Here is a 27,472-nt window from a genome sequence, read left to right as displayed (position 1 = left end):
TCCACCTATTGAATAGAGAGAGTAAGGAAAATCCTCACAGCAAGTTGCTTGGGGCAAGGACGTAGGCGAGACGCCGAACCCTTGTAAAAAATCTATGTGTTCATCTTCTTTCCCTAACTCTCTTCAATTTTCAACACTTGTTACTTATTTATTATCTGCTATGTATATTTTAAATTGATTGGAAAATTTTGTTGAATGCTGAGATTGGATCGGGAATACTTTGAATGATTAAATCGTTTGGTGAATGCTTTGGATGATTTAAATTTTCCAGCTGAAAACCAGACGATTGTTGAAACTCTAAATTAAATTTAATTAGCTGAGGTAAAGTTATTTTAGTTATTTGATTGTTTAAGTATAAGAAGGATACTCGCTTGATTAATATTGTTGAATCTTGTTTTAAATATATACTTGTTCATTGTTGGAATTCAGAGTTGATAGTTGAACTTGCTGAATTAAAAATACGGTTTGTGTTTTAACTTACATATATACCTAGGATTGTTTACTGGTATAGTTGTTCGCTGATTAGTTGATTTGTATTGATTGAGATTATTTAAGAGGCTTAAATTAAACTAAGCTTATGCATAATAAAATTTTAAAATACCCAGCTCACCCCCCTCTTGGGATTACACCGTACTTTCAAGCGGGAAGGGACTATAATCAACATGCATGATACGCACTCCATATGTTATAGCTTTGAGAGTCTCTTATGATGAATAATTTTTTTCTAAATAAATGGAAGTAAGTTTACTATTTTTAAATATAATAATTTTATGATTAGTGTTTTAATTTTTTTGTAATTCCTTGGGGCATTTGTTCTATGATTCAAATTTTAGTAAGTATTCTTAACCAATGTTTAGCCTTAATTGTAACACAATTATAAGATACATGGTCCACCTTATGTTGAGTTAAAAGACATAAAAACAAAAAAAATAGAAAAAATAAATAAATTTCCACCTATGTCTGTAAAGACCTGAACCCAAAAAAAATAAGGAAAATTAACTAAGAAAGGAAATTTTCAAAAGTAACACAATAGGCTTCGTCGACGAGGTCCAGGTTCTCATCGACGAAGGCCCTTATGTGGTTCGTTGCCAAAATTCAGAGTCTCGTCGATGAAGAGATCCAGAATGGCCAAAAATATCAGGTTTAGGGGTTCATCGACGAAACCCTTCTTTCATCGACGAACGACCCGCTTTAGCTCGTCAACGAAGGCGCCACTTCGTCTATGAATTTTACTGGGTCAAGGGGGCAATAAATAGGATTTTGTTTGCTTCTTCATTAAGAAAACTAAATATCTCTCTCTTTCTAGCCCACACCCATATTCTCTCTCTCTTCGATTTCTTCGTCGTTCGTTGCTCGAATTGACGATCAGAAGTTACTACGAGGATCAGGGAGTGAATATCTTCAATCCTAGTGCAGTAGATTCTTGATATCGGGAAAAAGTTAGGGTCGGTTTTCGAGCATCTCGAGTTGTTTTCAGGATATAGGTAAGGGGATTAAGTTAAGTCAGTTTTTTAATGAAACTTAACCGTTTGAAATGTTTATGGAGTAAGTATATTTATGTTTTCAGTTGAAGTTTCTAAAACCAATTATTCAAAGGATCCGTTTTCAAACCCCTATACGTTATGGTATTTTTAGTATAAAAGAATGATGGGAAGCTCAGTTTTATGTTTCAAATTGTATATGTTATGTTTTCTTGGTTACCTACGGGCTATATTCAAAGTATAGGAAATTGTGTGGCAGGTGAATGATATGTATGTATTATTTTATAACCGAAATGATTAATGTTTAGGAAATACTGGAACTGTTTGTGAAAAACACAAGAAGATATGTATGATGGCCGCGAGGGCCGAGTTTTATATGTATGATGGTCTCGATGGCTGACTTTTATATGACGGTCGAAGGCCAGAGGTTTTAAATGATAGGTTTTATATGAAATGAATATGAAATATGTTTTTACTACTTAAATTGCATGATATGTTTTAGGAATCCTATGGACCATTATGTTATGAGCACAGTATCGTTGCTAGAGATTATGTATGTGGCCATGTGCGCCCACACTGTACTGCGAGAGTAGTGTGGGTGGTTTCAGTCGATTAGCCTCGGTAGAGGGTGTTCCTTACTTGGAAGCCCGGACTTTCAAGACATGGTAGGGCAATCGGAGCATGCAAGCAAGTTGCGGATGCCTGCATAGTCGGAGTTAGACGCGGATGTATGTTGACTTTGTCTAGGTTGATCACCATTGGCTTAGTCCAGCCTTCAGGCAGTACAATCCTGACCACGGGGATTTATACATTGCGGTTAGTCCCAGGGAGTATCTTTCATGCATATCTGTATATTTATGTAAATGATGTTATGTAATTAAGGAACTGTTTATATCAGAAAAATGAAACGAGTATTTCCAACTGTATAAGTACGTATAATGTAAAGACAACAATTTTCGGTTATATAAAGAATGAATGTTTTTTCTGTAAACACTAATGCATACTGCCCACACACTGATATTAACTTTATTACCCTTACTGAGAAGTGTCTCACCCCCAATATACAAAACATCTTTTCAAGAAATAACAGGTATCAAGTTTAGCAGAATCAAGGGGTGAAGACTAGTATAGTTTCTGTTTGAGAGTGTCTGCAAGAGCTCAGATGTATGTACACTATGTTGTAAGTCTCTGAACTTGTATAATGGTCGAGTGGATCGAACTGATTGCCCTTTTTGGGTCAGATTGTAATATGGATGTTTGAGAACTTATATGTATGAAAGGACTTAGAACTCTCGTAATGTATGTTTAGTGAATGTTTCATTACTTCCTCTACATCTATGTTTAATGATTATCGTATCAGATACAAAGATGTCACTAAAGTAACACCTCGAGCCCACATGGTGGGTCGGGGCGTTACAATATTGGTCTCTGTGTATATGTAATTGCCAACAAATATTAACCCAAATTTGTTAAATCAACTCAAATTTAATTAATTTTTGTCTTCACTTGTTTTCATCACTAAGAAATCACGGAGCGAGGTCTCTACATAGAGACATTATTGGTAAAAGATTAAGATTTTCATATCAGAAGTTGTGGTACCAATCTTAAAAATAACGTGAAAGTATATGAGATGAAATATGGATTGTCCTTCTTTGTGTAGTTCAGAATTAGTGTGTCTCTAATTGATTGATATAAAAAAAATTAATTAAACAGTGATCAAATTACTTTCTCACAAAGTAATAGATAGATACTTTGTGCTATGCACAAGATATAATTTTATAAATATATTAAATTAATGATTTAAAAAAAAAGACTAATTCCAACTTCGTGCAGGTTATTTTTTTATTTTAAATTTCATCTTAAGCTTTGGAATATTATTAAATTTTTGATACCTCTTAGATAGTTTGAACATTTTACATATATTTTTACTTGCAAAAATTCATTTACACATCATATATAACCATAAATGAATGAACTATGTGAGTCATAAGGAAGGTTGATCTATAATAATAAAAAGGAAAAAAATACATATAAATAATAAGTAACCAATAGGATTGAAAGATAAAAAATTTCAATCAAAATAAATTTAGCTTAAAATTTTGAACTATAGTCAATATGATTAGAAAAATATTTTAGCCAATAAAAACCTAAATTAAAATTTTTAAAATGTCAAAAAATTTAAAATTTAGGATTAAGAAATCAGTATTATATACAATATACATTTGTTCAAGTTTTAAATTTAAATTTTAGAAAAACACTATTAGATTTTAAATTATGAAAGAAAATGAATGTTAGAGTTTGTAAAAATATTTGCTCAAATTACAAATTTGATCTATAAGGAAAAAAAATTACGGATTTCAAAATTAGGTAGTAGTTAGTACAATTAATGTCTGTAATACATGAAATTAAATGTAAAAACTCTTTATAAGAAAGGTAAAACTTTAGTAATAATATAATTGAAAGATAATATTTTTTATTTCAAGTGATATATACAATATAGATATGCACATACGAACTTTAGGACTTAGATATTTTCATTACTTTGAATTCAATTCATCTCCCACTCATACCCCTTCTCACGATTTCTAGAATTTAAATTTGAAATCTTTAACATATAAGTTCGTATTTACTTGTATAAATAACAAATTACTAGCGATTAAATTTTGATAAAATTAAAAAGATCAAAAAATAAAAGAAATAATTATTGTAGGTGGAAGGGCATCAGTGCGAATGCACGAAATATCCATGCACTCATGGGTAAGGACAGCCACTTCTGAATCTTCCCATTCAACTATATCAACCCTCCTTCTCTTCCATACCCGTTCCTCACTCTCTCACTCTCTCTCTCTCTGCAACCCTAAATTGGCTTCCCATTCTCGATCTCGCGTCTGAGAGTCATGGCCCTGTCACGTGCCATGCTCGTGCTCACCTTCTCCCTCGCTCTCTTCTCCTCGGCTGTCGCTCAGATATCGTTGCCGCCCACCGCCGCAACGCCGTCTCCTCCGATGTCCATGCCCCCAACCAGTACGGCGGCTTCGCCCACCGCCGCAACGCCATCTTCTCCGATGTCCATGCCCCCAACCAGTACGGCGGCTTCGCCCACCCCCATGTCCGCTCCACCCACTGCTACCATGCCGCCTCCATCGCCGGCGCCCTACCCAGTTTCATCGCCGCCGCCGCCAATGGCATCACCTCCCATGCCGTTAACTCCGCCGACGGCAACCCCGAGCCCAGTTTCAGGTTCGCCACCTACGGCCGCTGGACCCCCATCGTCGCCGGCCGGGGCACCACCGACCGGGCCGGGAGGACCCATGTCGCCGCCTGCGCCTTCTTCTATCTCGGGGCCGGCCGGAGCTACGCCTAACTCCGACGGGTTTGTTCATGGGAGCAGCATGGGGGGCATGGTAGCATTGTTGGGAGGAATCGCAGTAATTCTGGCTTGAAGGGAAAATGGTCCATTTGATTATTTCTCTTTTAATCGATTTGGTGTAGATTATTATTATCATCATCATTAAGATAATTACTATTCTGTGTATTCTTTTTTCATTTGTAGTTTATTAATTTTTGGAGGTCCATTTGTGATTTGTGAGGATGTTTTAATTTGTGAGGGTGTTACAGATCCTTTGTAACATTTTGACTTTGATTTAGATGAATAAGAGAGACTTGGAGATTCTTGGTTGTGTTCAAGTGTTAATTTTAACTTATTTCTTAAATTCATATTAAAACAAAATTACATGTTTATTAGGGTTTAACAATTGTGGGGGTCTGCTACTCACTACAAAACTAAATTTAATTTAAAGCATTTCCCTTCTCATACTCTCTTCAAGCATTTTCAATATTCAAACCTACACAAGAATTTTAATTTTAATTTAATTTTACTATTATGATGTTCTATGAGGGACTAATGATGAGAGTATGAAAGAGGTTTTAGATTCTAACATTCTGAAAGGAGCAAAGAGGAATGGGTTGTACATGAACTTAAAAAGGAAAAGAAAAAAGATCTAACATTGCATTTGGAGAAACATCAAATTAGCATAAGTGAACATTTTAACTAAAATGGTAGATTAAAAGGGCAAACTATGATTCACCTAAACCCTTGGATTCAAAGGGTGGAAGGAAGAACAGTTGACTGTTTGGAGGAGAGGAGAGGAGAGGAGAGGAGAGGAGAGGTAGATGGAATGATGAGCAAGGAGGGTAGCCTAGTACAGTAGTGGTGGGAATGGGGATGATATGGGATTGGGTGAACATGAATAGGATAGAGGAAAAGGTTAGGTAGGTGTGTGTGTGTGTGTGTGTTTTGGGTGTGGGGCTAGCTGGCTAGGGTGCTGCTAACTGGGAGAGGTAAAAATGTGTGGAGGAAAAGTAGGGTGGGGGTGATGGGGATGTGACTTTTTGGAGATGAGGTGTGGAGGTGAGATGGCCTTTCGCTTGCTCCCTTTTCTTCTTTTATTCGAGTGCGGAGGAAAGGAGTATAAAGGAGAATGGGGTACCCTAGGAGGAAAGGAGTATAAAGGACAATGGGGTGCCCTAGCCAGCCAGCAAGCCTTTTGGTTGTGGAGGTACCATAAGGAAAGAGAAATGATGGCTCTTGATAGTGGGGCTCATTTGAGACAAAGGATCATGATTCATGAGTATGAAAGTTCAGTGCACATGGCATGTTTTGTGTGTGTATGTATTTTAGAGTGAGTGATTTTAATTTTTGATAGTGAAGGGCTTACTCGTAAATTGATTTGCTATCTGTTCTTGATAGTGAACGGTTTAATCGTAAATTGGTCTGTGATCTCTTGGACACTAAACGCAACAATCTCTAGCATTGTTATTTATTTAGTTACAAATTTAATCTCGTGAGGAAACGTATTCAAGATGGATTCGATCATAACCTGATTAGTAACCTTCTAAACACTAGCACAGTCACCTTAGCACAAGCGTTCACTTAAAACATAGCTTTAATCTCTTGAAAAGTTGAAATCAAGATATTCGAGTTAACTATTTGTCTCATAACTCATTCTTAGAATTATTGCATGAGTCGTAAGGAATAACAAGGCATTATTTGTTTATAACTCAATTCTCACATCTTTGCCTCTAAATGGCAAGACTGGTAGTATGAATAAAATTGCTTCGTAATTCTAATTCCCTTAAGAAGTTAAGGTACTACCTTTTAAGGGCTTTATTCTATCGCAAATGAAAAATGATGTTGGGGGGCATGCATGTATTTACATGGTAAGAAACACAATGATTAAGAAACTTATTCTCCACCATTCATCATTCTATTCTCCTCCATCTTAGCCTTATTACTATATAATATTGCACATACACTCAACTTGCATCTCTCTCTCTCTCTCTCTCTCTCTCTCTCTCTCTCTCTCTCTCTCTCTCTCTAAATATTTTAAAACTTGATTAAGAGATTAAAATATATATCATTTATTAAGTTTAAACTATACAACGACAGATAACCCATCTTTTGTTTTGTATTTTTTTTTTTACCTTCTTACAAGACCAAAACTCAAAATATCTACCATAAAAATTACATACTCTAAATGTATTCACATATATATATATATATATATATATATAGAGAGAGAGAGAGAGAGAGAGAGAATTTTTATATTTGGGCCAAAATATAATAACAAGAAGTATGGAATTGACAAATTATAGAAAATGGATTGGCTTTGCATATTAGGAATATTTTTAAATTCTCCAACCAATAAGATGAGATACCACTTCACCAAAGAATATATTTCTTTAAGAAATAAAATAGAATATGAATGATGATGTCACGCATGTACTGTAGAGCATAGGATACCATTTGAAAATAGCTCATTTGAAGAATCAACCTCTCTCTCTCTCTCTCTCTCTCTCCATATATATATATATATATATATATATATATATATATATATACAATGACATGATTCAAAAGTAGCATTTTTTTAACAAAACTTTTTAATGTGAAGAATTACCTACTTGAAGCTTAATTACCCAATGGACCACAAATAGAGTAAAACTTTTATATATTCTTTTTTTAAAAAAATGCTTATCATCACATTATCACTAGTTTGTGACACTGTATATCGTCATGATTGAAAGAGAGAGAGAAGGATTATTAGGAGCTCCACGTGTCCTCCCATTTAGTGACACTGATGGTCACAAACTTATGATAAATAACTTCCCTTGTCTAAGTCAAGCTCCACTGTGATTAATTAATTTATGTCATTCTTATAATGTGATTCTTAAACTAATGTTTTATCAACTTTTATCAGTTATAAAATTTTCACAAACTTATGGACCACCTAGCTTAGTACTTTCTGTTAATATATTTCTTTTTCTTTTTTTTTTAAATATTTTTAATGGATCTATTATCGAGGATACAGAAGGGCATCTTTGGCATTCACATCAACATATGTCCGATGACATGTTATTGTTATATTAACAAACTAAAATTGACATTTTTAAAATAATTGATGATGAAGTTAACTAATAAGCACATATGGTGCACTTAGTGTCCTAATCTTTTTACACACAGTTACTCTCAAATTGAAGTAAAGGAAGAAGATTATGTTAAGTAGCTGACAGTTAGCGTAAAACTTGTCTTATCACTATGATATGAAACTTTACCAATCATTTGCTGGGGCATCCCCTACAAGCGACGCGTTATACTTATATCACCCGAGTGTAGCAAAAAAAGTGAGTGAGGATGGGTAGGTCATCACCCCAAAGTGATATGCTGTGTTGGTGCTTGAGTACGATGTCAAATATGTAAAGGTTAGCACATCATTATGGACGTGGGCGGATAAAGAAGTTCATTTAAGAGACTAGAATTAGATTAACAACTTGGAATATAGAAACACTTATGAGTAAAAACATGAAAATTGTGAAAAAAAAAAATTTTATTAGAAGAAAAATTAATCTAATTTGTTACAAGAAAATAAGTGGGTGAGGAAAAAAGTTAGAGAATTTGATAAATCAAGATTTAAACTTTACTACACTGGAAAAGAAAAACATAAGAATGGGGTAGGTGATAGAATTATAAAATTCAAGATAGTTTTAGACTAAAAGATAATAAATATCATTAGTGCATATGCTCCTCAAGTAAGCTTAATAGAAAATCTTAGGAGACAATTTTGGGAAGAGATTTTAGATGAATCGAGAGAAAGCTTCTCAAATAGTAAAGAATGTTGGTGGTGGGATTAAGATGTCTAAAAATCCATAAAGACAAAAAGAAATTGGTATAAATATGGCAAAAATATAGAATCATGGGTAACTTTGAAAAATATGAAAAGACGAGAAAAGATACAAAAAAGGTTATTAGTAAAGTTAAACATAGATTATTTAATAATTTGTATGCTAGATTAGATACAAAAGAAGGGGAAAGAGATATTTAAACTTGTTAAAGTTAGAGAAAGAAAGAATAGGGATTTACGGTAATGTAAAATGTATAAAAGTGAGGATGACATTGTCTCGCTTAGGAAGAAGGCATAAAAGAAAGATGACCAAATTATTTTAGTAAGTTATTTAATGAAAATTAAGAAGAAATCTTAAACTTAGAATTGACAAATGAGGGAAAATTAAAAATATGAGATTTTTTCACAAAATTAGAGTTAGCGAAATTAAGTTTGAACTAGAAAAAATAAAAATAAAAATGAAAAAACTATAAGACCGAATAATATCTCAATTGAAATTCAAAAATTCTTAGGAGATAACAAAATTATATGATTAACTAATTTGTTTAACACAATTATAAAAAAACATCACACGAATAGAGGAAAAATATTTTAATACTAAGAGTATCCAAAATAAGGTTTCATGGTCTATGTTGTTTGCAAATAATTTTGTTTTGACTAATGAAATTCAAGTGTGCTCTATGATTGTAGAATACCCTTAAAATTAAAAGGAAAATTTTATAAGACCATTGTAAGACCAACTATGCTATATGGATTAAAGTGGTGGGCAAATAAGAAATAACATATCCAAAAAGTAAAAATTGCCGAGATTAGAATGCTTAGATGAATGAGTTGTATAATGTTAAAAGATAAATTAAAAAATGATCATATTCGCAGTAAATTAGGTATTGTTCTCGTAAAAAATAAAATAAATGAAGAACGGCTTAGATGGTTTGGACACTTACAACATAGGCCACATAGTACCCACTAAGGGAGAGTGAGTTAGTTATTATGAAGGGCAGTAGAAAGGATAAGATTAGACCTAAAATAACTTAGAATAAAATAACGAGTAAAGATTTAATATCCTGAATTTGTCAAAGAAAAAATTGTCCATCGTATGAATTGACCAAAAAAAGGATTCATATAACCAATCCCACCTAGTGAGACTTAAGAATTAGTTGTTTGTTGTATATCACTACAACAATTGAAAATTAGATTTTTCTAATTTTCAATTGTTATGGCCTATTATTACATATTCTAATATGATTAAATCATTACATATTTTTTTAATTAGAGAACTAAAATAAAATTGTTGCACATATAAAATAGAATAATATTAAAGAATATCCTAAAAATTTTGTAAAAAAATTATCATCAAAAGAATATTTTAAGCAATTTTCAACCTCGTATAATAGGATTGTTCTTGTAGTACTAAAACATGATTTTAAAGATATAATAATTGAGTAAAATAATTATAATTAATTTTATTATCATATATGTTGCGGTTTTATTAATCTACTCATATTTATTAGTCCAAAGACAAAAATGAACATGTGGTCAATAGGTTTTTAATTTGTTCCAGCTTCCTGGTTTTTGATTTATGCTTTCAATTTTTGATTTTTAATTTTTCATTTGTAATAGTAGTAAAATATCAAACAATCCCTAAGCCTCGAAAGTCATAATCAATGTTGCTCATCATCATGTTGCTCTCAAGAATTAAAAACCCTTAAACAAATACAAAGATTTTTTTTTTTCAAAGAGTCCCTCTAATATTAAGGACAAAATCTATACAAAGTGCTTCCAACTTGAACTTAAACATTAAACACTAAATGCTAAATATACTTTGGAATCTATGAACTGTGTTAATTGCAAGTCTCTGAATTTGAAAGCTAAATTTTTTTTAATCTTATGACAACTTATCATTGAACACAAATATGAGATACGATTAAAGAGATAAGTAAAAGTATGTCATCAAGTATTGTCATATTTACATTTTTTTGGAGATAAAAATGCTTAACAATCTCTTAATAGACCTTTTATCGAATCAAATGAGAAGATCTCTTGTTCAATCAAAGCCACTCCAATGCCATTCAAAAGTTTGCTAACTAATACTAATACATTGAATTTTAAACCATTAAAAACACAAACTATGTTACATTTAAGTGTAAACAAACGGGGCCTTAGAATTTAGTAAACTACACATAAACCAAGCCCCCACCTCTGCCCCCCCAACAACTCCATTACCATCTCATTGGAATTGGAACTCCCAAGACTCACTTGGAATGGAAGAGAGAAGGCAAGACCCTATGCCTGTGGGCCTTTAATTGGGCTGTGGCCCATTAAGTACCTCTTCTTGTACACGGCCCACCAAAAATGCCACTGCACTACTTTGCCCCTTTCACCTCAGAAACTATTGATGATACTATCCATAGAGAATTTTTTGAAAAAAAAAAAAACAAAACAAAGTCAGATACTGGCATACCAGGACTGAGTAGGGGCCCACTGGTTAGTTGTTTGTGGGCCTTGCTGAGCTTCAAGCAAATGAGTCATTAAACCCAAGCAGCAATCCCACAGATGGATAAGAATAACGAGCCCAATTTGGTATTTCCCAGGCCCATCAGCATGACTCTGCTCTGTGTACCAAAAAGAAAAATGCAGAAGAGAGAAAAAAAATCAATTCATAACAAAACAAAAGCAGAAGGAACACAAATAAAAAACATATCATAAAAAACAAATGCTGCAGTATTTATTAATAAAGGATTTTGGTCATCTGAAAACATGAACTTGGTTTCGCATTCAGAAATCCAAGTCAAAAACTAATCTAAAACAAGGCAGCATACAAATCAGTAGGGAGGAGGAATTCAACTTGTACACACAAAATATGATGCTTGTTGCTTGCTGCTTTAATGCCTTCGGTTTGTTTTGTCAAGAAATGAGAATTCCAACTTAAAGCGCTGTCATGTTTTCTTTTACTATGTATACCGTGAACCCTAGTCAAGAGCAGCGCTTAGGATCTTTGTGACCATGAACTTGAATGGCGTCGGTCTACAGTTGAAAGCAAATTTATCTTCCATCTGTTTCCTTGGTTTTGAGGCCAGTTGAAACGGTCGCCGGGTGGAGATTTATTTCCAGTGGATAAACTGGATTCGCTAAAATTTTGAGGTCCTCCAACAATCCATCTTCATCTGTTTTTCCTTTGTTTTCTACGGCACTCAAAACAATCACTGCAAGGCGATCTATTTCTGCCGGAGTTACTGGCTTGTATCTTGCTAACTGGAATTTTCAGGTCCTCCACCAATATCTGACGAAGCTTCTCATTTTCCTCTATAAGCTTTTCAATGATTTGCTGATGTTTCAACACCTAAATGCATAGGCAAATTATTTTGGTCAGACCATAGCATAAATTCAATTTAATGGGGCAGGAATTACAAAACCTAGCAATGATTTGACCATGGCAAAGCTCTGCACCATTTTCACATGCATTGCAAACAATGATGAAAATGACGACTCTAAATCATATGGGTTGTGAACAACTCAATTGACACAAAGTTATCCCATTTGTCACCGGATTGGGAAACTGCTAAAGGTTTCGATACCTTTTGTACCAGTTAGCCAGTGTCTTTGACCTTTCTAATATATGTACACATATATGGAGCAGGCTGGCATCGCCCAACTGACTTGTTTGTGATTGGTGCATCTATCACATTCTACTTGACAAGGAGTGTGCATTTGTGCTGTGCTATTGGTATAGAAGGCCCTAAACATGAGGTTCAATCCATTATGTTCACCTAAGTTTGAGGCTTTTAAGGTCGAAGCTTGCTGGGTGGCACTGACACTACCCTAATCAAGAAATGAACAGAGTTATCTAATAGACTCATTACCATATGAAGCATGTTGTTCTCTGACTGCAAGTGAGCAACCTACAAGAAAAAAAAAACCGAGTTAGAATTTTATTTTACACAAGAACATCACCATATCAAATCAAGTGAACTTAAAAATAAAGCATGCAACAAGCTCTCATTATCTTTATGATAATGTTTCATTTTACATTACAAGACGTGACCTTGCCAAGTCAAATAAACTAATGTTTTGTCTTGGAGCATGAATTTTAGGGCCCTTATTTGAATTTCTGTGGGTCTCAATGAAACTCATTACGATCTTGCATTGTCTTTTTTCGAAATCCAAACCACTCCAAGTTTCCAAACATAGGGTAAAAATAAAACATTTGTGAACTTTTTCATTATCATTATGATGATGTTTCATGATGTTAAGAGTAATGCACTAACAAAAAATATAAGACGCTGTTCCAAAAATCCTTTACAACTGTTCTGTAGACTCTCCAAATCATATAACTATGCAGCCTACATTCTGAAGACTCCTGCAATTTTTTTATATTTTTATTTTTTGGTTTCAGCTTCTAGAGGATCAGTATTAAGAGAAATAGGTAATTACAAGTGAATGAATATATGTTGAATTTCATGAAAATGTATCAAAGAAGTAAGAGTAATGCAATATTGCAAGTAACACTGCACTAATTGCAGATAATTCAATAATGTATGATTGCAACTGTTGCTTCAAGAAAACTGAACTAGACAATTCCATCATATACTGAATTTGAAGAGGGTAGGCCTCGGGGGATGGCTAATGTTTTTCCACAGTGAGCTGTCAATCATGGGTTAAATCATGGAAAGAGCTTCTTCGCACATGAAGCAGAGGTTGTGTATATTTGGCCCTTGCTAAACCCTGCTTTCTGTGATTTTCATGCACTAGGCTGCATTTTTTTTGGCTGTTTTGGTTCTCACATCATGGTAGGTCATTAAAGACACATTTGAGTTATTTGGAAAATCATCAAGTGCCATTACTTCTGCACTATGAAATGGCCCAATTTGCAATGATTACCTTTGCTAGACCCTGCTTTCTGCAATTCTCATGAGCTAAGCTACAATGTTTTTGGCTGTTTTGGTTTTCATACATCATGGAGGGGTCATTAAATACACATTTGAGTTCAATTTTGGAAAATCACCAAGTGCGATTATTTCTGCACTCTGCAATGGCTCCACTTGTAAACTAAAATAACCAACTAAAATGCCATGGGGCAGCTAAGGGCCTGTTCACTTGTGTGAATAGTTTTCATTTTTTCAATTTCCAGTTTTCCAAAGAATTACAAAAAATGCCACCTTGTTTTCCAGCTTTGTTATAAAATAAAAATAAGCTGTTTTCCACAAAAGAGTCCCAAAATATCTCTGGGTTATTCAAATATGACCTCCAGGTTTCCAAGTGATTAACTAAAAATTGCTCACCCCATGCCTAATTATAAAATGGGAGGTGGGGAGGGAGAATTCAAGGTAACCTGATCCTAATAACCACATGCTATATCCTCATTTCATGGTTTTCAAAACCCTAAATATAGAGCATTTAATAGAAGTAAATTTTGAATTTCAAAAATCAAAGGAAGGGCCAACTAAAAGTTGATGCACTAACCAATAGAAACTACCAATCAAGGAAATGAAAAACATATAAACTACATATGCTGCATACCAGGTCATTGTTTTCTTCTTTCAAAACTGGATTCTGCAGAAAACTGCTGATAACTTTCTCTGATTGATTGCCAACAGAAATACCTATTGGAGTGCTTTTTGATGCAGAAGTTTCTGTAGATACAACACTCAGATTTCCATCTTTAGGTAGGGCCTGGGATGAATATTCCGGTATTTTTGTCGCTAACTGCATGAAACTTCCCATGGGGTTTTGGTTGGATGGTTCACTAGTCAAGCTCCTAACACCTTGCAAAGAAACTGGCAGGACACCTTGACCAATGGACAAATTTGGAGCAATTCCAAATTTCATCATCATTTTGGCCATTGCTTGCTAGAAAATATGGAAAGCAAGCATTAGACAAATAGCAAATTAGCAAACAACAAAACATACGTAAGAAACCAACACATACCAAAACACAGGACTGAACTTGATTCACCACTCCAGGCTTCACGGCAATTCCTAACATACAAATATCCTTGTATCAGCTCTCTAAAATAGAGAATATTAGACTGTATGGATATGGCAGCATTTGTTTACAAAAACTTGTTATTGTGCGAGAGTAAAATGTTGGTTGCAACAACAACAATAACAAACCTTAAGTCCACTAAGTGGGATTGGCTATATGAATCCTTAAGACTGCAGCTACCCCACAAAACTAAAATGGAACTTCGACTATAAAAATCTCAATGAAACTCCTTTTTTCTTACTTTCAACTGTGAGCTTTAGGATGTTAATGAATAATACTAATTCATCAACATTACTTGCACAGATACTATGTTACAGCATATCAACCTCATTTTGAAGCTCATGCAACTGCAGACACATTTGATTTTCTCTACCCAACTCAACTAAACATATGACAGATTTTTAACTTTACTGTGTATCTAGCAAACCAAATCCTAATAATCTTATTTATACCCAATATCTGTGAAAATAAGATGAACAGACTGAAGAAGAAAAAGGAACCTTAGATCTCCAGCAGGAACTGAGAATGTTTTAGTAAGAAAAATAAGCTGACTGAAGTTATATATTCTCATTGGGTGTCTCTCATCTCTATTTCCAAGGCAGAAAATTGTTGTTGTAGTTTCAAACGAAGTGTTTGTTAGATTACCACTTTACCTAAAAGCTTAAGCTATTATGTTGTGGGCCAACGATGTATCAAGCTTTAACACTCCCCCGCACATGCAGCCCAACAGCATGTGGAAAGATAAACACATGATAGATAACACCCATTACAGGGAATACAACTAATTTTAAACATCACAATAAGCACGGGTAACAAGACTACAACCCAAGAAGGAGACAAAGACAAAGGTACCACAACAACAAACAACAAGAAGCCTTAAGTCCCATTAGGTGGGATCAACTACATTAATCTTTTTCCATCAACGCAGTTATCCAACCAAAAAAAAAAAAAAACCACTTGTCATATAACTATTGTATTAAAAGGCATACCCTTAAAGAAATAGGGTTAAAAAAACCCAAATGAATATGTCAAAAAAGTACACAGTTTCACTCGATCGAGAGTATTTTCTTCTATTAGATTAAGGGTTATTAAATCCTTCCTCACCACCTCATTCCAAGTTATTTTAAACCTACCCCTATCCCTTTTCATTCCAGAAATAATAACTAACTCACTCCTCCTCATAGGTGCTTTACTAGGCTTGTATTTCAAATGCCCAAACCATCTAAGCCCTTATCTTGTCTCCAACTGGTTCTATATCTATATTATTGTGTATATGCTCGTTCTTATTTCATCTTTTAATATTGTACCACTCATCCACCTTTACATTCCCATTTCAACAACTTTTATTTTTTCTATATGTTTCTTAGTTGTTCAACATTTTGAACCATAAAGCATAGCCGGCCTTATAGCCGTCTTATAAAACTTTTCTTTTAATTTTTAATGGTATTCTATTATCACACAACACACTTGATGCACTCCTCCATTTCACCTAACCTGTTTTATTTCTACGTACTACATCTTCTTTAATTTTTCCTTCCACTAGCATAATAAATCCAAAATACCTAAATCTATTAGTGCTATTAATTTCTTGATTATCAAGTTTAATCTTCTCTCCACTAATACTCCTTATATTATTAAAATTACATTTCATATATTTTGTCTTATTCCCACCCTTCATAAAACCTTTAGACTCTAATGTAGTTCTCCAAAATTCTAGCATAGATTCCATTCCACTCCTACTATCATTAATCAACACAATATCATCTGCAAACAACATACACTAAGGGATCTCATTTTGAGTATTCCTAGTAAGTTCATCAATCACTAAAGTAAAAAGATAAGGGCTCAAAGTAGAACCTTGATGTACACCTATTGTGATAGAAAATCTCTAGATTTCCCTCCCATGGCACTAAAGCTAGTTACTACTCTATCATGCATATCCTTAATGACCTTAGCATATCTACTACATACCCCTTCTTTTTTAAGACCCACCAAAGAACTTCCCTAGGAACTCTATCATATGTTTTCTCTAGATCAATGAAAATAATATGCAAGTCACTTCTCTTTTTCCTAAACTTTTCCATTAAACTTCTTAAAAGATAAATAACTTATATTGTTGATCTCTCAGATATAAAACTAAACTGATTTTCTAAAATCCTCGTTTCTAGTATTATCCTATGTTCAATTATCCTTTTCAATAATTTCATTTTAAGATTCATAATCTTAATTCTACGATAGTTATTACAATTTTGAATATCACATTTTTATTATATAAAGGTATGAACGTATTTTTCCTCCATTCCTCCAACATTTTCTTTTTATAATAACATTAAATTTAACCAAATATTTCCTTTATTCCCTAAACATTTCCAAACTTTAGTTGAAATTTTATCTAGTCCTATAGATTTCTCACTTTTCATTTTTTAAACACTATCTTAACTTCAAGGACTCTAATTTTGCGAATAAATTCCCTATTTTTTAGTCTTCTCCTCATTTGTCACTTTTAAGTTCAATTTTTCATTTTGGTTTTCATTAAACAACTTATCAAAGTATCTTCGCCATCTCTCTTTTATGTCTTCTTTCTCTAGTTAAGACATTATTACTCTCCTCCTTTATATATTTTGCATCACCCAAATCTTTGCATTTCTTTCTTATTATTCTCGTCCTTTATACATTTTACATCATTTAAATCTTTACATTTTCTTTCTCTAGCTCTAGCAAGTTTATAAATGTTTTTTTCTCCTTTTGTATCCAGTCTAGAATATAAAGTATCACAAGCTCTATGTTTAGCTTCATTAACAATCTTTTTTTTGCATTTTTTCTCACCTCTTTATATTTTTCAAGCTTTTCTATATTTCTACAATTTTTTCATATTTTATACCAATTTATTTTTGTCTTAACAGTTTTTTAGATTTCTTGATCCCATGACCAACTTTCATTACTACCCAAGTATTTACCTTTGGATTCACCTAAAATCTTTTTTGCTATCCTTACAATAGAGCTTGCCATTTTATTCCAAACAGTTTTTGCATCAACCATACCCCCTTACTATCTAATCACACTCTTTGATCATTTTATCTTTGAATTTTACTATATTATCTCCCATCAAGCTCCACCACTTAGTTCTCTTGTGTTGATTTATGTTACCCTTTCTCTTCCATTATTTAGTATGTATATCTAATACAGGGACTCTATGTTGTTTGGTCAAACTTTCACTTGGAATAACTTTACAATCATTACAAAGATAGACGATCCCCCTTCCTAGTTAAGAAGAAATATATTTGCTTTATATTAAGCCCACTCTTGAAAGTTATGAAGTGTTTTCTCTTTTTATAAAGCAGGTATTTAATACAACCAAATCTTAAGACATGGCAAAATCTAACATTGTATCACTAGCCTCATTTTTATCTCCATATCCATGGCCTCAATGCATCCTCCCACAGCCTATATTATCCTTTCCAATGTGTCCATCTAAATAAGTTCCTGTGAATGTCTTTTCACACGTTGGTATCCCTTGTAAAATACTATCCATAATTCCATATATTTCCAAAATTGTCTTTTAAAATTTTCTGCTAACCTTATTCGTAGAGCATACACACTGACATTCACTATCTCCATGTCTAGGGCTATCTTGATTTTAATGATCCTATCCCCTATTCTTTTAACATCTATTACACTATCTTTTAGGTCTTTGCTTACAATATTTCCCACCCTATTTTTATGTTTCTCTTTTCCAGTGTACCAAAGTTTAAATCCTGATTTTTCAATTTCATTAGATTTCTCCCCTATCTATTTCGTCTCTTGAAGGTAGATTAAGTTAATTTTCCTTCTAAACATTGTTTCCACTATTTCCATGTTTTTGCTCTTAAGTGTCCCTATTCCAAGTTGCGAATCTAGTCCTAATTTATCATTCTAACTTCTTAATCCTCTCCCTTCTACATTGATTGGGTCTATTTCCTTGACCTAGGTGAATTTGGTAAGAATTCATGATAATAAGCTCTAATCAAGTTTATGCTAGCTATCAGCCACCTAACATAACTCTGCTCCTTTATCCGGACTTGGGACCAACTATGTGTACAAGGAAAATCTATGTTATACAGGCAAAGTACAAGTTTGAGTTTTTTTTTTTTTTTTAATGCAAACTTATTTCACATAGACAATTTTTTAAATCACATCCTAGAACTAGTAGAAACCACACAAACAACACAATGCATTTAAAAATCTAAAGCATACAATTTTGGGTGTGAATCTAAGCTAGATTAAAATTTAAAAACAAAAAAACAAAAAACAAAAAACCCTCCAATAGTACTTTTTGAAAAATCTTGTATACACCAAGATTTGCAAATGGAAAACACAAAAATGCATATATTAAGCCTACAAATCATAAACAACAACAACAATAATAATAAAAGATTTAACAAAAGGCAATGAACTTAACAAAAGAGGAGAAGATCTCACCATGGCTGAAACTAAAAGGCAATGAACTTAAATAAAAAAATGATAAATTAAATGCATATTTTAAGCCTACAAATCAAAAAACACAAATCTTACTGTACTAACCAAAAATCAAAATCAATATGAGAAAAAAATAATAAAAATAAAAATAAAACAAATCAAAGGAGGGAGAAGATCTCATCGACAGCCAAAAAAGAAGCTAAAACAGATATGATCACTGTGAATAAAAGAAATGCTTCAACTCAAAATCCTAGATAACTTTAGCAAGAATCCAATTCAGAACCTGGATCTCAAGCAGAAGAATCGAATTCTAAAAGCCTAGATAACTTTTGCAAGAATCCTAGACAAAGACCAAGGTGAAGGAAAAAAATGAGATTCAGCAGGTGATGCTTAATTAATTTAGAAAGCTTAAATCATACAAGCATGAAAAGGAACTCAACTTTGATTTATCCTAAGTGACATCATGAGAAATGACCAAAAGCGAATAGAGGAGGGGGGGAAAAAAGCAATCAGAACAATCTCTCCAATCGATTCTACATGAATAATTACAAATTTGCACCAAGTAGATAATCATTAGTTAATTGCAAGAATAGCATTATAATATATCTAAATATCAGTGCATTAATATCATACAAAGATCTGAAGCAATATTTAATATTAATTTCCTACCGATGAGCCCTAATGCAGCACATACCAACTCCAAAACCATGGCCAAATCCAAGTCCACATCCAATCCCCGCTTCAATGCTCTTTGCCCCCAACTTCCTCAACTGAAAAATGAGACGGAAATTAAAAATCATGAAGAATTTACATTGTAATAGAATACAGCAAACTCAGAGAAAATACAAAAATAAGTAGGGAAAACACAGATTTCACTCACAGAACTATTCACATGTCGACCAACACCAGAAAAAGCATCAGTTGCACCTCTTGTGGCAGTCATAACTTGGTTTAGTACTGGTATAGCACCTGATAAGATGATTAAATCATAATTCAGTGGATAGCCAAGTCCAATAAAAAGCAAAAGTAAAAGAGTCGGTAAAAATTTCAATTGTACCCATCGCCAAAAAGATAGAAGCACTTGAGACACTGTTAAAACATCTGACATCATCCCATCAAATGGAGATGTTCATTAATGATCGTGGCTGAGTTCCCTTTATTGTTTCTTTCAATATCAGGGAAATGAAGAAAAACTTATCAATTTTTGGAATGTTTATGACAAATTTTGAATCTAAAGAACACCCAAACTCTAAAGGCAGAAAGGCAGACAATTCTCAGACATGTGAGCCCAAGTGGGATGATCAGTCCGAAAACCATGCTAAATCATGCAACATTATTTCATGCACTTATTTTTCTAATGACTGAATACTTCACAGAAGGGTAAAGAAAGACAATGGTGTCTTAGACGAAGAATTCATGGAGTATACAAAAAAGAAACAAAGAAAGAAATGGGGAGCAATGTATCATCAGATATATATATATATATATATATATATATATATATATATTTCATCCACAGATTCCAAAAAAAGTGAAAAAAAAAAAAACATTTGCAACCTGGAGCCCTTACAAAGCACTCTTGATTTCATTGTGACTTGGGAGTGTGCTGCGTGAACCAGGAGCATATACCTTCGTTAGAAGAGAATATGCTATTTTAGTACTTATGAGGTGCGAATAGGGGTACTTTTGTCTTGCATGTCTTTCTATTTCTAATATACTATTAATACATAAGAGGACAGACCTGGAGTGTATGTAATACTCCAGGAAACAGCTGATAGATTTTTTGCTTCTTCTTCTCTTCTTTCTTTTCTCCATCTCCAACTTTACAACATATATGGTCCTCAAAATTTTGTGTCCTGTGTTGAAGATCTTTTTTGTGTATGACCTGATCTATATCTTAAAGACAAGGTCTACAATTTATTAATGTATTTACTAAATTCTACCAAAAAAATGGAACTCGGTTTAACATTAGTATTAAAATTATTCAATCTAATCATGCACTTGAATTTGTTAAAAATGAGCTTCAATATTTTTTTGCTTGGCCAAAGGGATTATTCATCAAAACTCATGTGTACATACCCTCAGAATGGAATAGCTGGGGGAAAAAAAAAAAAGAAAAAGAAAAAAGGGCAATTACTTGACATAGCAGAGTCTTAAATCTTTCATTTGCATGTTTTTGAAACCCTTTGGACACATTCTCTTCATACAGCCTATTTCTAATTAACAAGATGCCTCCAATGTTCTGAGGGGGCGTCTTCATACAACCTGTTTCTGCTTAACAGGATGCCTCGAATGTTCCAAGGAGGAAAAGTTCCCTCCCTTATTGTGAACCCAGAACCTCCATGTTTTCTTTTCTGCCCTGTGATTGTGGGTGCACATGTTTAGTTCATGTTCCACATCAGTATAAATTCTTTCCTCATGCTGTTAAAGTGTCTTTATTGGGTACTCGCAAACTCAGAAACAATATAGATGTTGTGAGCGCCGGGGGAGTCTTCATGGGGGCTTGATACACATTAGTTAGCACCAACTTGAACCAAAAGCTTAAGCCTATAGGATCTTGGGTCCAACCATGTATATAAACACCCATCCTCTACTTTATTTTTCCGACAAACTTACAAGTGAAGTTCTCAACAATCTCCCCCTCACTTGTGAGTTCTAGTCTCTCCCCCTTTAACAGAAGCCATTACTTGTCCTGCAACCAATTAGGAGTCATCACTCTACCATGGGAAAGGGCATGAAACCATGAGAGTCCACTCATCACCCCTCCTCTTCCACATGTCTACATCCGTAGGAACACATGCATGAATAGTTGAGCCCTCTTTAATAGGAGTAAACCCAACTCTCCAATAGTTGCTCAAGTGGGCCTTACGCTCATACCTTACATGTTTCGGATTGCATTTCATATGCCTCCAAACCAAACTTACTTCCCACATCCTGACTCTATTCGAATCCATCAACAAGGCCTAAATGATCCTTATTGGTCTCAGTCACATTTGGTTGTCCAACTGGCAGCACATCAGAAGAATTAGTTTCACAACTTGACTTTAAATTATCACTCGCCCACTGTTATGAACTATCAGCTTTGATATTACTTGTTAGCAATAGGGAAGTCTTCATGGAGGCTTGATACACATGGGTGAGCACCAAAATGACCCAAAAGGTTAAGCCTATTAGGTTTTGGGTCCAACCATGTATACAAGCACCTATACTCTATTTCATTTTTCAAATATGGGGCAACTTACAAGTGGAATTCTCAACAGTTGTTATGATGCCCACACTAGCAAGAAATAAGCTAGTGTAGATGTTACCTTTTCTCAGGGAACACCCTATTTCTTTGGTGCTAGGTCATCCTTGGATGAATCTATTTTGAGTTCATCAACTATTTCTAGTCTCCTTGTGTATTGATCATACTGTTATCCCTTTCGAGAAACTTGCGCTCTTGCTCCAAATCCAACAACTGTTGACCCAAAGAAACAACTAAAGGTTTGTGAATGATGGAAAGTAGGCACAGACATCAATAACACCATGTCACCGCCACTTTTGCTCTTTACTTCTAGTTCTTCAACTTCTAGTTCCATCCCAGCATGACTTGAACTTGCCAACTATTCATTGGAAAGAAACCCAAACATGTATTTAGCAATCCTTAGTTGCTTATACTATTGCTCATTATGTTGTGGTTCTTCACCTTCCTAGTCCTATGTGTTCTTTTGCCTTGTCCATCTTCTTTATTTCTATCCCTTCCTCACATGTTGAAGTGCTTATTAAACCTAGGTGGAAGTATGCTATACATGTAGAAATGGATACCCTGACCACTTGAGGGACATGGGGCCTAGTGGATCTTCCTATTCATATAAAGAGTTGGTTAGGTGTCATTCGGTCTACACCATCAAATATGCTCCTCACGGCTCTATTGAATTGTTTCAAGCTTGATGGTTGCCAAAAGGCACACTCAAACGTAAGATACTGATTATTTAGAGACTATCTTGCGCACTTATATAAGCTTGGTTTGACTTGGTATGGTAGAAAAAAAAAATTGCAAATGTCAAGCAGCAGCTTCAAGAAAAATTTCAAATCAAGGACTTGGGTACCCTACATGCTTTCTTGATATTAAGATTGTACTGTGTAAGAAAGGATTGAATCTATCTCAGCAAAAATGTACCTTAGACTTGCTAAGTGATACTCATATGCTGGGTACTGCACGATGCTCCTATGGATCTTGACATGAAGTTGTCTTGGGATGTAGAACTGAAACTTCAAGACAAACATCAATTAAGTCAATTGATAGGTGAATTGATCTACTTGACCATCACAAGGCTTGGCACATCCTTTGTTGTGGGGATGGTGACTCAATTTATGGAAAATCCCAAACCGGACAAGGTTTTTGAACAGAACTTCGAGAGGCGAGGTGTAAGCACCACAAGGTGTGAAGCGATCTCATACTAAGAAGTCGTTTGTAGGATTCTACAGCATCTCAAATGCTATCCTCCAAATGTTCGATATATAAATGTAATAGGAAGTTGAGATGATGGAATACTCTCATGTAGATTGGGATGGATCTATTGATGGCTGAAGGTCTATTATTGGTTACTGTTCATTTGTGGGAGATATTCTTGTTACCTAGCATAGCAAGAAACAGACCATTATAATCTTGTGTTGGATTCCAATCTATGGGTCATAAAAGTGAGTTTATGAGGTTAAAGTTTCTTACGTTAGAGACGAGATTCTTGGTAACAAAATCCAGAAATATGTTTTGAGGTAATCAAATTGCCATTTATATTGCTGGCAAACCACTATTTCATGAGAGGACAAAGCACATTAAAGTTGACTATCATTTTTGTAAGGGGTGTGATGTAAAAGAAGGTTGTGAGAACTCCAAAATCTATAGATCACTTAGGCAACAATTTCACGAAGGCTTTATTTAAGCCTAGCTTGTCTTGTGGTTGTAACAAACTGAGGTTAGATGACTCCAACTTTGGAAGGAGTATTAGAAGAGAATATGCTATTTTGGTCATTATGAAGTGTGAGCAAGGGTAGTTTTCTCTTGTATGTCGTTTTATTATTAATATATTAGAGATAAAACTAGAGCTATACACAATGCTCTAAGAAACCATTGTCATATTCTTTTCTCTTCTTCTTTTATTCTCATCTCCATCTCCAACTAACGACAACTTTAAATTGCATGGTAGTGGAACAAGCAAGGATCAAACCGACTAAACAAACCCCAACTAGATGGTCAAATAGCAAAGCATTTTTTTGCTAGTCAGCCCAATCAAACCAAATCCAATATGTTATAACCAGTCATATAAGTTTTCTCTCCTACTACACCAACCTTGTTGTTTTATGCCTTCTTTTTGTCATAGGGCCAGATTCAATGTGAACAAAACAGCTGACACGTATGTCAGTCAGATTATATCAAGCCATAATTAGCCTATCTATTTATGGCATGATTCTTGTATTATAGCTGTAAATATTTTGTGATTAGCTGTGTATTTTAGCTTCCTATTTAGATAGACAGGATTGATGTAATTGCTGAGATTCAGCCGTGTAACTACCATGTAATTAGCTGTCATGTAACTGCCATGTAATTAGCTCAAACGTTGCTATATAATGAGAAGAACCCTCACAAAGAAGGCATTCAATACAATTGATATGGTATCAGAGCCTAAAACTTAAATTAGGTTTTCTGAGTCAATTTCTTTCATTATTGTGAGGGTTGTTGAGTCACCTTAGACAGTTTTCTTTGGTTTCGAAAATCTCCGGGCATTAGAGGTTCATTGTGGTGTGAGTTTTGTGGCTATCGGTAGTGTCTAGGCATCATTGTGGTGCTGCCAAGACATTCTTGGGAGAATTTTGTGGTTGGTAGTTTATGGGCATAATTGTGGTGCTGTAGAGACAATCTGGTGTGAGTTTGTGGCTGTCTGAGATACCTGGAAGCTGTCAGCTTGAATTGGGGTGGCTGGTTGTACTCAATAGACTGTGTTGCACATGGCTGAGGAGTTTGTGGCTGTCAGTGATACCTGGAGGCTATCGGCTTGATCTGGGGTGGCTGGTTGTGCTGGACAGATTGTATTGCACACACGGTTGCTTCTCTTTCTAGGGCAGGTAATTGTTTTGGGCTTATTTTCTTTGTGTTGGGATGTTTGGGCTTTGCTGGTTGGACTGGTTTTGACCTGCTTCTGGTGTATTAAGCAAGAGGGGTTATTTTAAGTCAATTGTTTTTGGGTTGTATTGGGCTTTGAAGGGTTGGGCTGCTTTGTACTTTGTTGGTTGGTGTTTTTCGCATTTTCTATCTTGTCTTTTATTGTTGTGTTACGGCCATCATGACTACCAACTCTGATTCTTGTGGTGTGAGCTTCACGGGTAAAAATTATGGTACTTAGGAATTTTAATTCCGCGTATTTGTTATGAGGAAGGAGTTATGGGGCCATATTGATGGTAGTGACCCGGCTCCAACTAAGCTTCCTAAATTGGCTCAGTGGAAGATCAAAGATGCTAGAGTAATGTCATGGATCTTAGGATCTGTTGATCCTCAGATTGTCCAATATCTAAGACCGTACAAGATTGCTAAAAGTATGTGGGAATTTTTGAAGAAAGTTTATAATCAGGATAACACAGCTCAACGTTTTCAGTTGGAATATGAGATTTACAGGGCGATCTCTCCATTCAAGATTATTTTTCTGGGTTTCAGAACTTATGGGGTGAATTTGCTGACATGGTTTATGCTAAGGTTCCAGTTGCATCTCTCTTTGCTATTTAGGAAGTTCATGAATAGAGCAAAAAAGACTAGTTTTTGATGAAATTACGACCAGAATTCGAGGCAACTCGCTCTAATTTGATGAACTGTGATCCTTCTCCTTCATTGGATGTGTGTTTTGGGGAATAAATTTGGGCAGAGCAGCTTCTTGCAACACAACTCATTTTTCAGCAAGATAAAATGACATCTAATGTCGTTGCGTATGCAGCTCATGGGAAAGGCAAGGGTAGGGATATGCGGAAGGTTCAATGCTTCAGTTGCAAGGAGTATGGGCACATTGCTGCTCACTGTTCAAAGAAATCTTGCAATTACTGCAAGAAGTCGGGCCATATTATCAAAGAATGTCCTATTCGTCCCCAAAATCGTCGAGCTCATGCCTATCAGGCTGTGGTTCTTCCTTCTTCTGCTGGTTCTTCTACAGCTAGTGATCAATCTGTCCTTACTCCAAAGATGGTTCAGCAAATGATTATGTCAGCCTTTTCTGCCTTAGGGCTCCAAGGTAATGGTACTACTGCATCTCAATCTTGGCTTGTTGATTCTACTGCATCCAATCATATGACTAGATTGTCTGACACTTTTTGCAATGTTTGCCCTTATCATGGTTCATCCCAGATTCAAATAGCTAATGGGAGTCATTTAGCTATTGATGAAGTCAGGGATATTAATTCTTCTTTCAGAGATGTTTATGTATCTCCTGAACTTTCTACTAGTCTTATCTTAGTTGGCCAGTTAGTTGATAATAACTGTGATGTTCATTTCTCCCGTGATGGTTGTCTTGTGCAGGATCAGGTGTCGGGGAAGATACTCACGAAGGGGCCTAAAGTTGGCAGACTTTTTCCATTGCACTTTTCCATTCCTAGTTTATCTTTGGCTTGTATGACAGTTAATTCCCAGAGTGAAATATGGCACAAACATTTGGGTCATCGGAACTCTATTGTTTTGTCTCAAATGTTAAGTTTTGGTTTGTTAGGCAATAAAGAACATGTTTCTAAAGCTTTGTCACTTGATTGTTCAATATGCAAACTTGGAAAAAGTAAAACTCTTTCATTTCCTTCTTATGGTAGTCGTGCTGCAAAATGCTTTGATATTGTGCATAGTGATGTTTGGGGTATTTCCCCTGTAATTTCTCATGCTCGATACAAATATTTTGTGACATTCATTGATGATTTCAGTCGATATACTTGGGTCGCTTTTCTTCGATCCAAATCCAAGGTCTTGTCTGTTTTTTAGATCTTTGTAGCATATATTAAGACCCAATTTTCTACAGGTATTAAGATTTTGCGGTCTGATTCTGGTGGGGAATACATGTCCCACGAGTTTCATGATTTCTTACACCACAAAGGCATTGTGTCTCAACGCTCTTGTCCTAATACCCCACAGCAAAATGGGGTGACCGAACGTAAGATCCGACATCTATTGGACGTTGTTCGCATCTTATTGCTTGAGTCCTCTATTCCTTCTAAATTCTAGGTTGAGGCATTATCTACCGCAGTTTACTTAATTAATAGACTGCCCTCTCAGGTCTTGAATTTTGAGTCTCCTTATTTTCGTTTGCATCATCAGCATCCTAGCTATCTTAATTTGCCACGCTTTTGGATGTGTTTGTTTTGTTCATTTA

The 27,472-nt window shown here is 34.7% G+C and overlaps 2 protein-coding genes across 3 annotated transcripts in view; one reads left to right on the top strand and one right to left on the bottom strand.

Annotated features, from left to right (window-relative positions):
* Positions 1-4,217: 4,217 nt before the first annotated feature.
* On the top strand, positions 4,218-5,168 carry LOC131165099 (classical arabinogalactan protein 4-like). The gene has a single exon (XM_058122790.1). The coding sequence runs from the start codon at positions 4,379-4,381 to the stop codon at positions 4,922-4,924; it is 546 nt and encodes a 181-aa protein (XP_057978773.1). The 5' UTR covers positions 4,218-4,378; the 3' UTR covers positions 4,925-5,168.
* A 5,985-nt stretch (positions 5,169-11,153) lies between these two features.
* LOC131165098 (uncharacterized) overlaps positions 11,154-27,472 on the bottom strand; it is a 24,827-nt gene continuing 8,508 nt past the window's right edge. The window contains exons 2-8 of one of the 2 annotated variants that reach the window (XR_009139430.1): positions 19,981-20,069; positions 19,795-19,870; positions 14,589-14,638; positions 14,180-14,509; positions 12,523-12,561; positions 11,482-12,002; positions 11,154-11,274 (exon numbers count right to left, since the gene is read on the bottom strand). Coding sequence is in view for 1 of the 2 variants with exons in the window: in XM_058122789.1 (XP_057978772.1) it covers positions 11,823-12,002; positions 12,523-12,561; positions 14,180-14,509; positions 14,589-14,638; positions 19,795-19,870; positions 19,981-20,069 (764 nt within the window). In the remaining variant the exon portion in view is untranslated. Of the gene's footprint in view, positions 11,275-11,367; positions 12,003-12,522; positions 12,562-14,179; positions 14,510-14,588; positions 14,639-19,794; positions 19,871-19,980; positions 20,070-27,472 lie in introns of those variants that run through there. The other variant, XM_058122789.1, reaches the window with a different exon arrangement.

The sequence above is a fragment of the Malania oleifera genome, chromosome 9 (assembly GCF_029873635.1).
Source record: "Malania oleifera isolate guangnan ecotype guangnan chromosome 9, ASM2987363v1, whole genome shotgun sequence".
Classification (NCBI taxonomy): domain Eukaryota; kingdom Viridiplantae; phylum Streptophyta; class Magnoliopsida; order Santalales; family Ximeniaceae; genus Malania; species Malania oleifera.
The sequence above is the reverse complement of the archived record's forward strand: the minus strand, read 5'-3'. Positions and strand labels throughout refer to the sequence as shown.

Coding starts and splice junctions, on each gene's coding strand:
- LOC131165099 (XM_058122790.1), top strand. CDS start 4,379: ATGGCCCTGTCACGTGCCATGCTCGTGCTCACCTTCTCCCTCGCTCTC.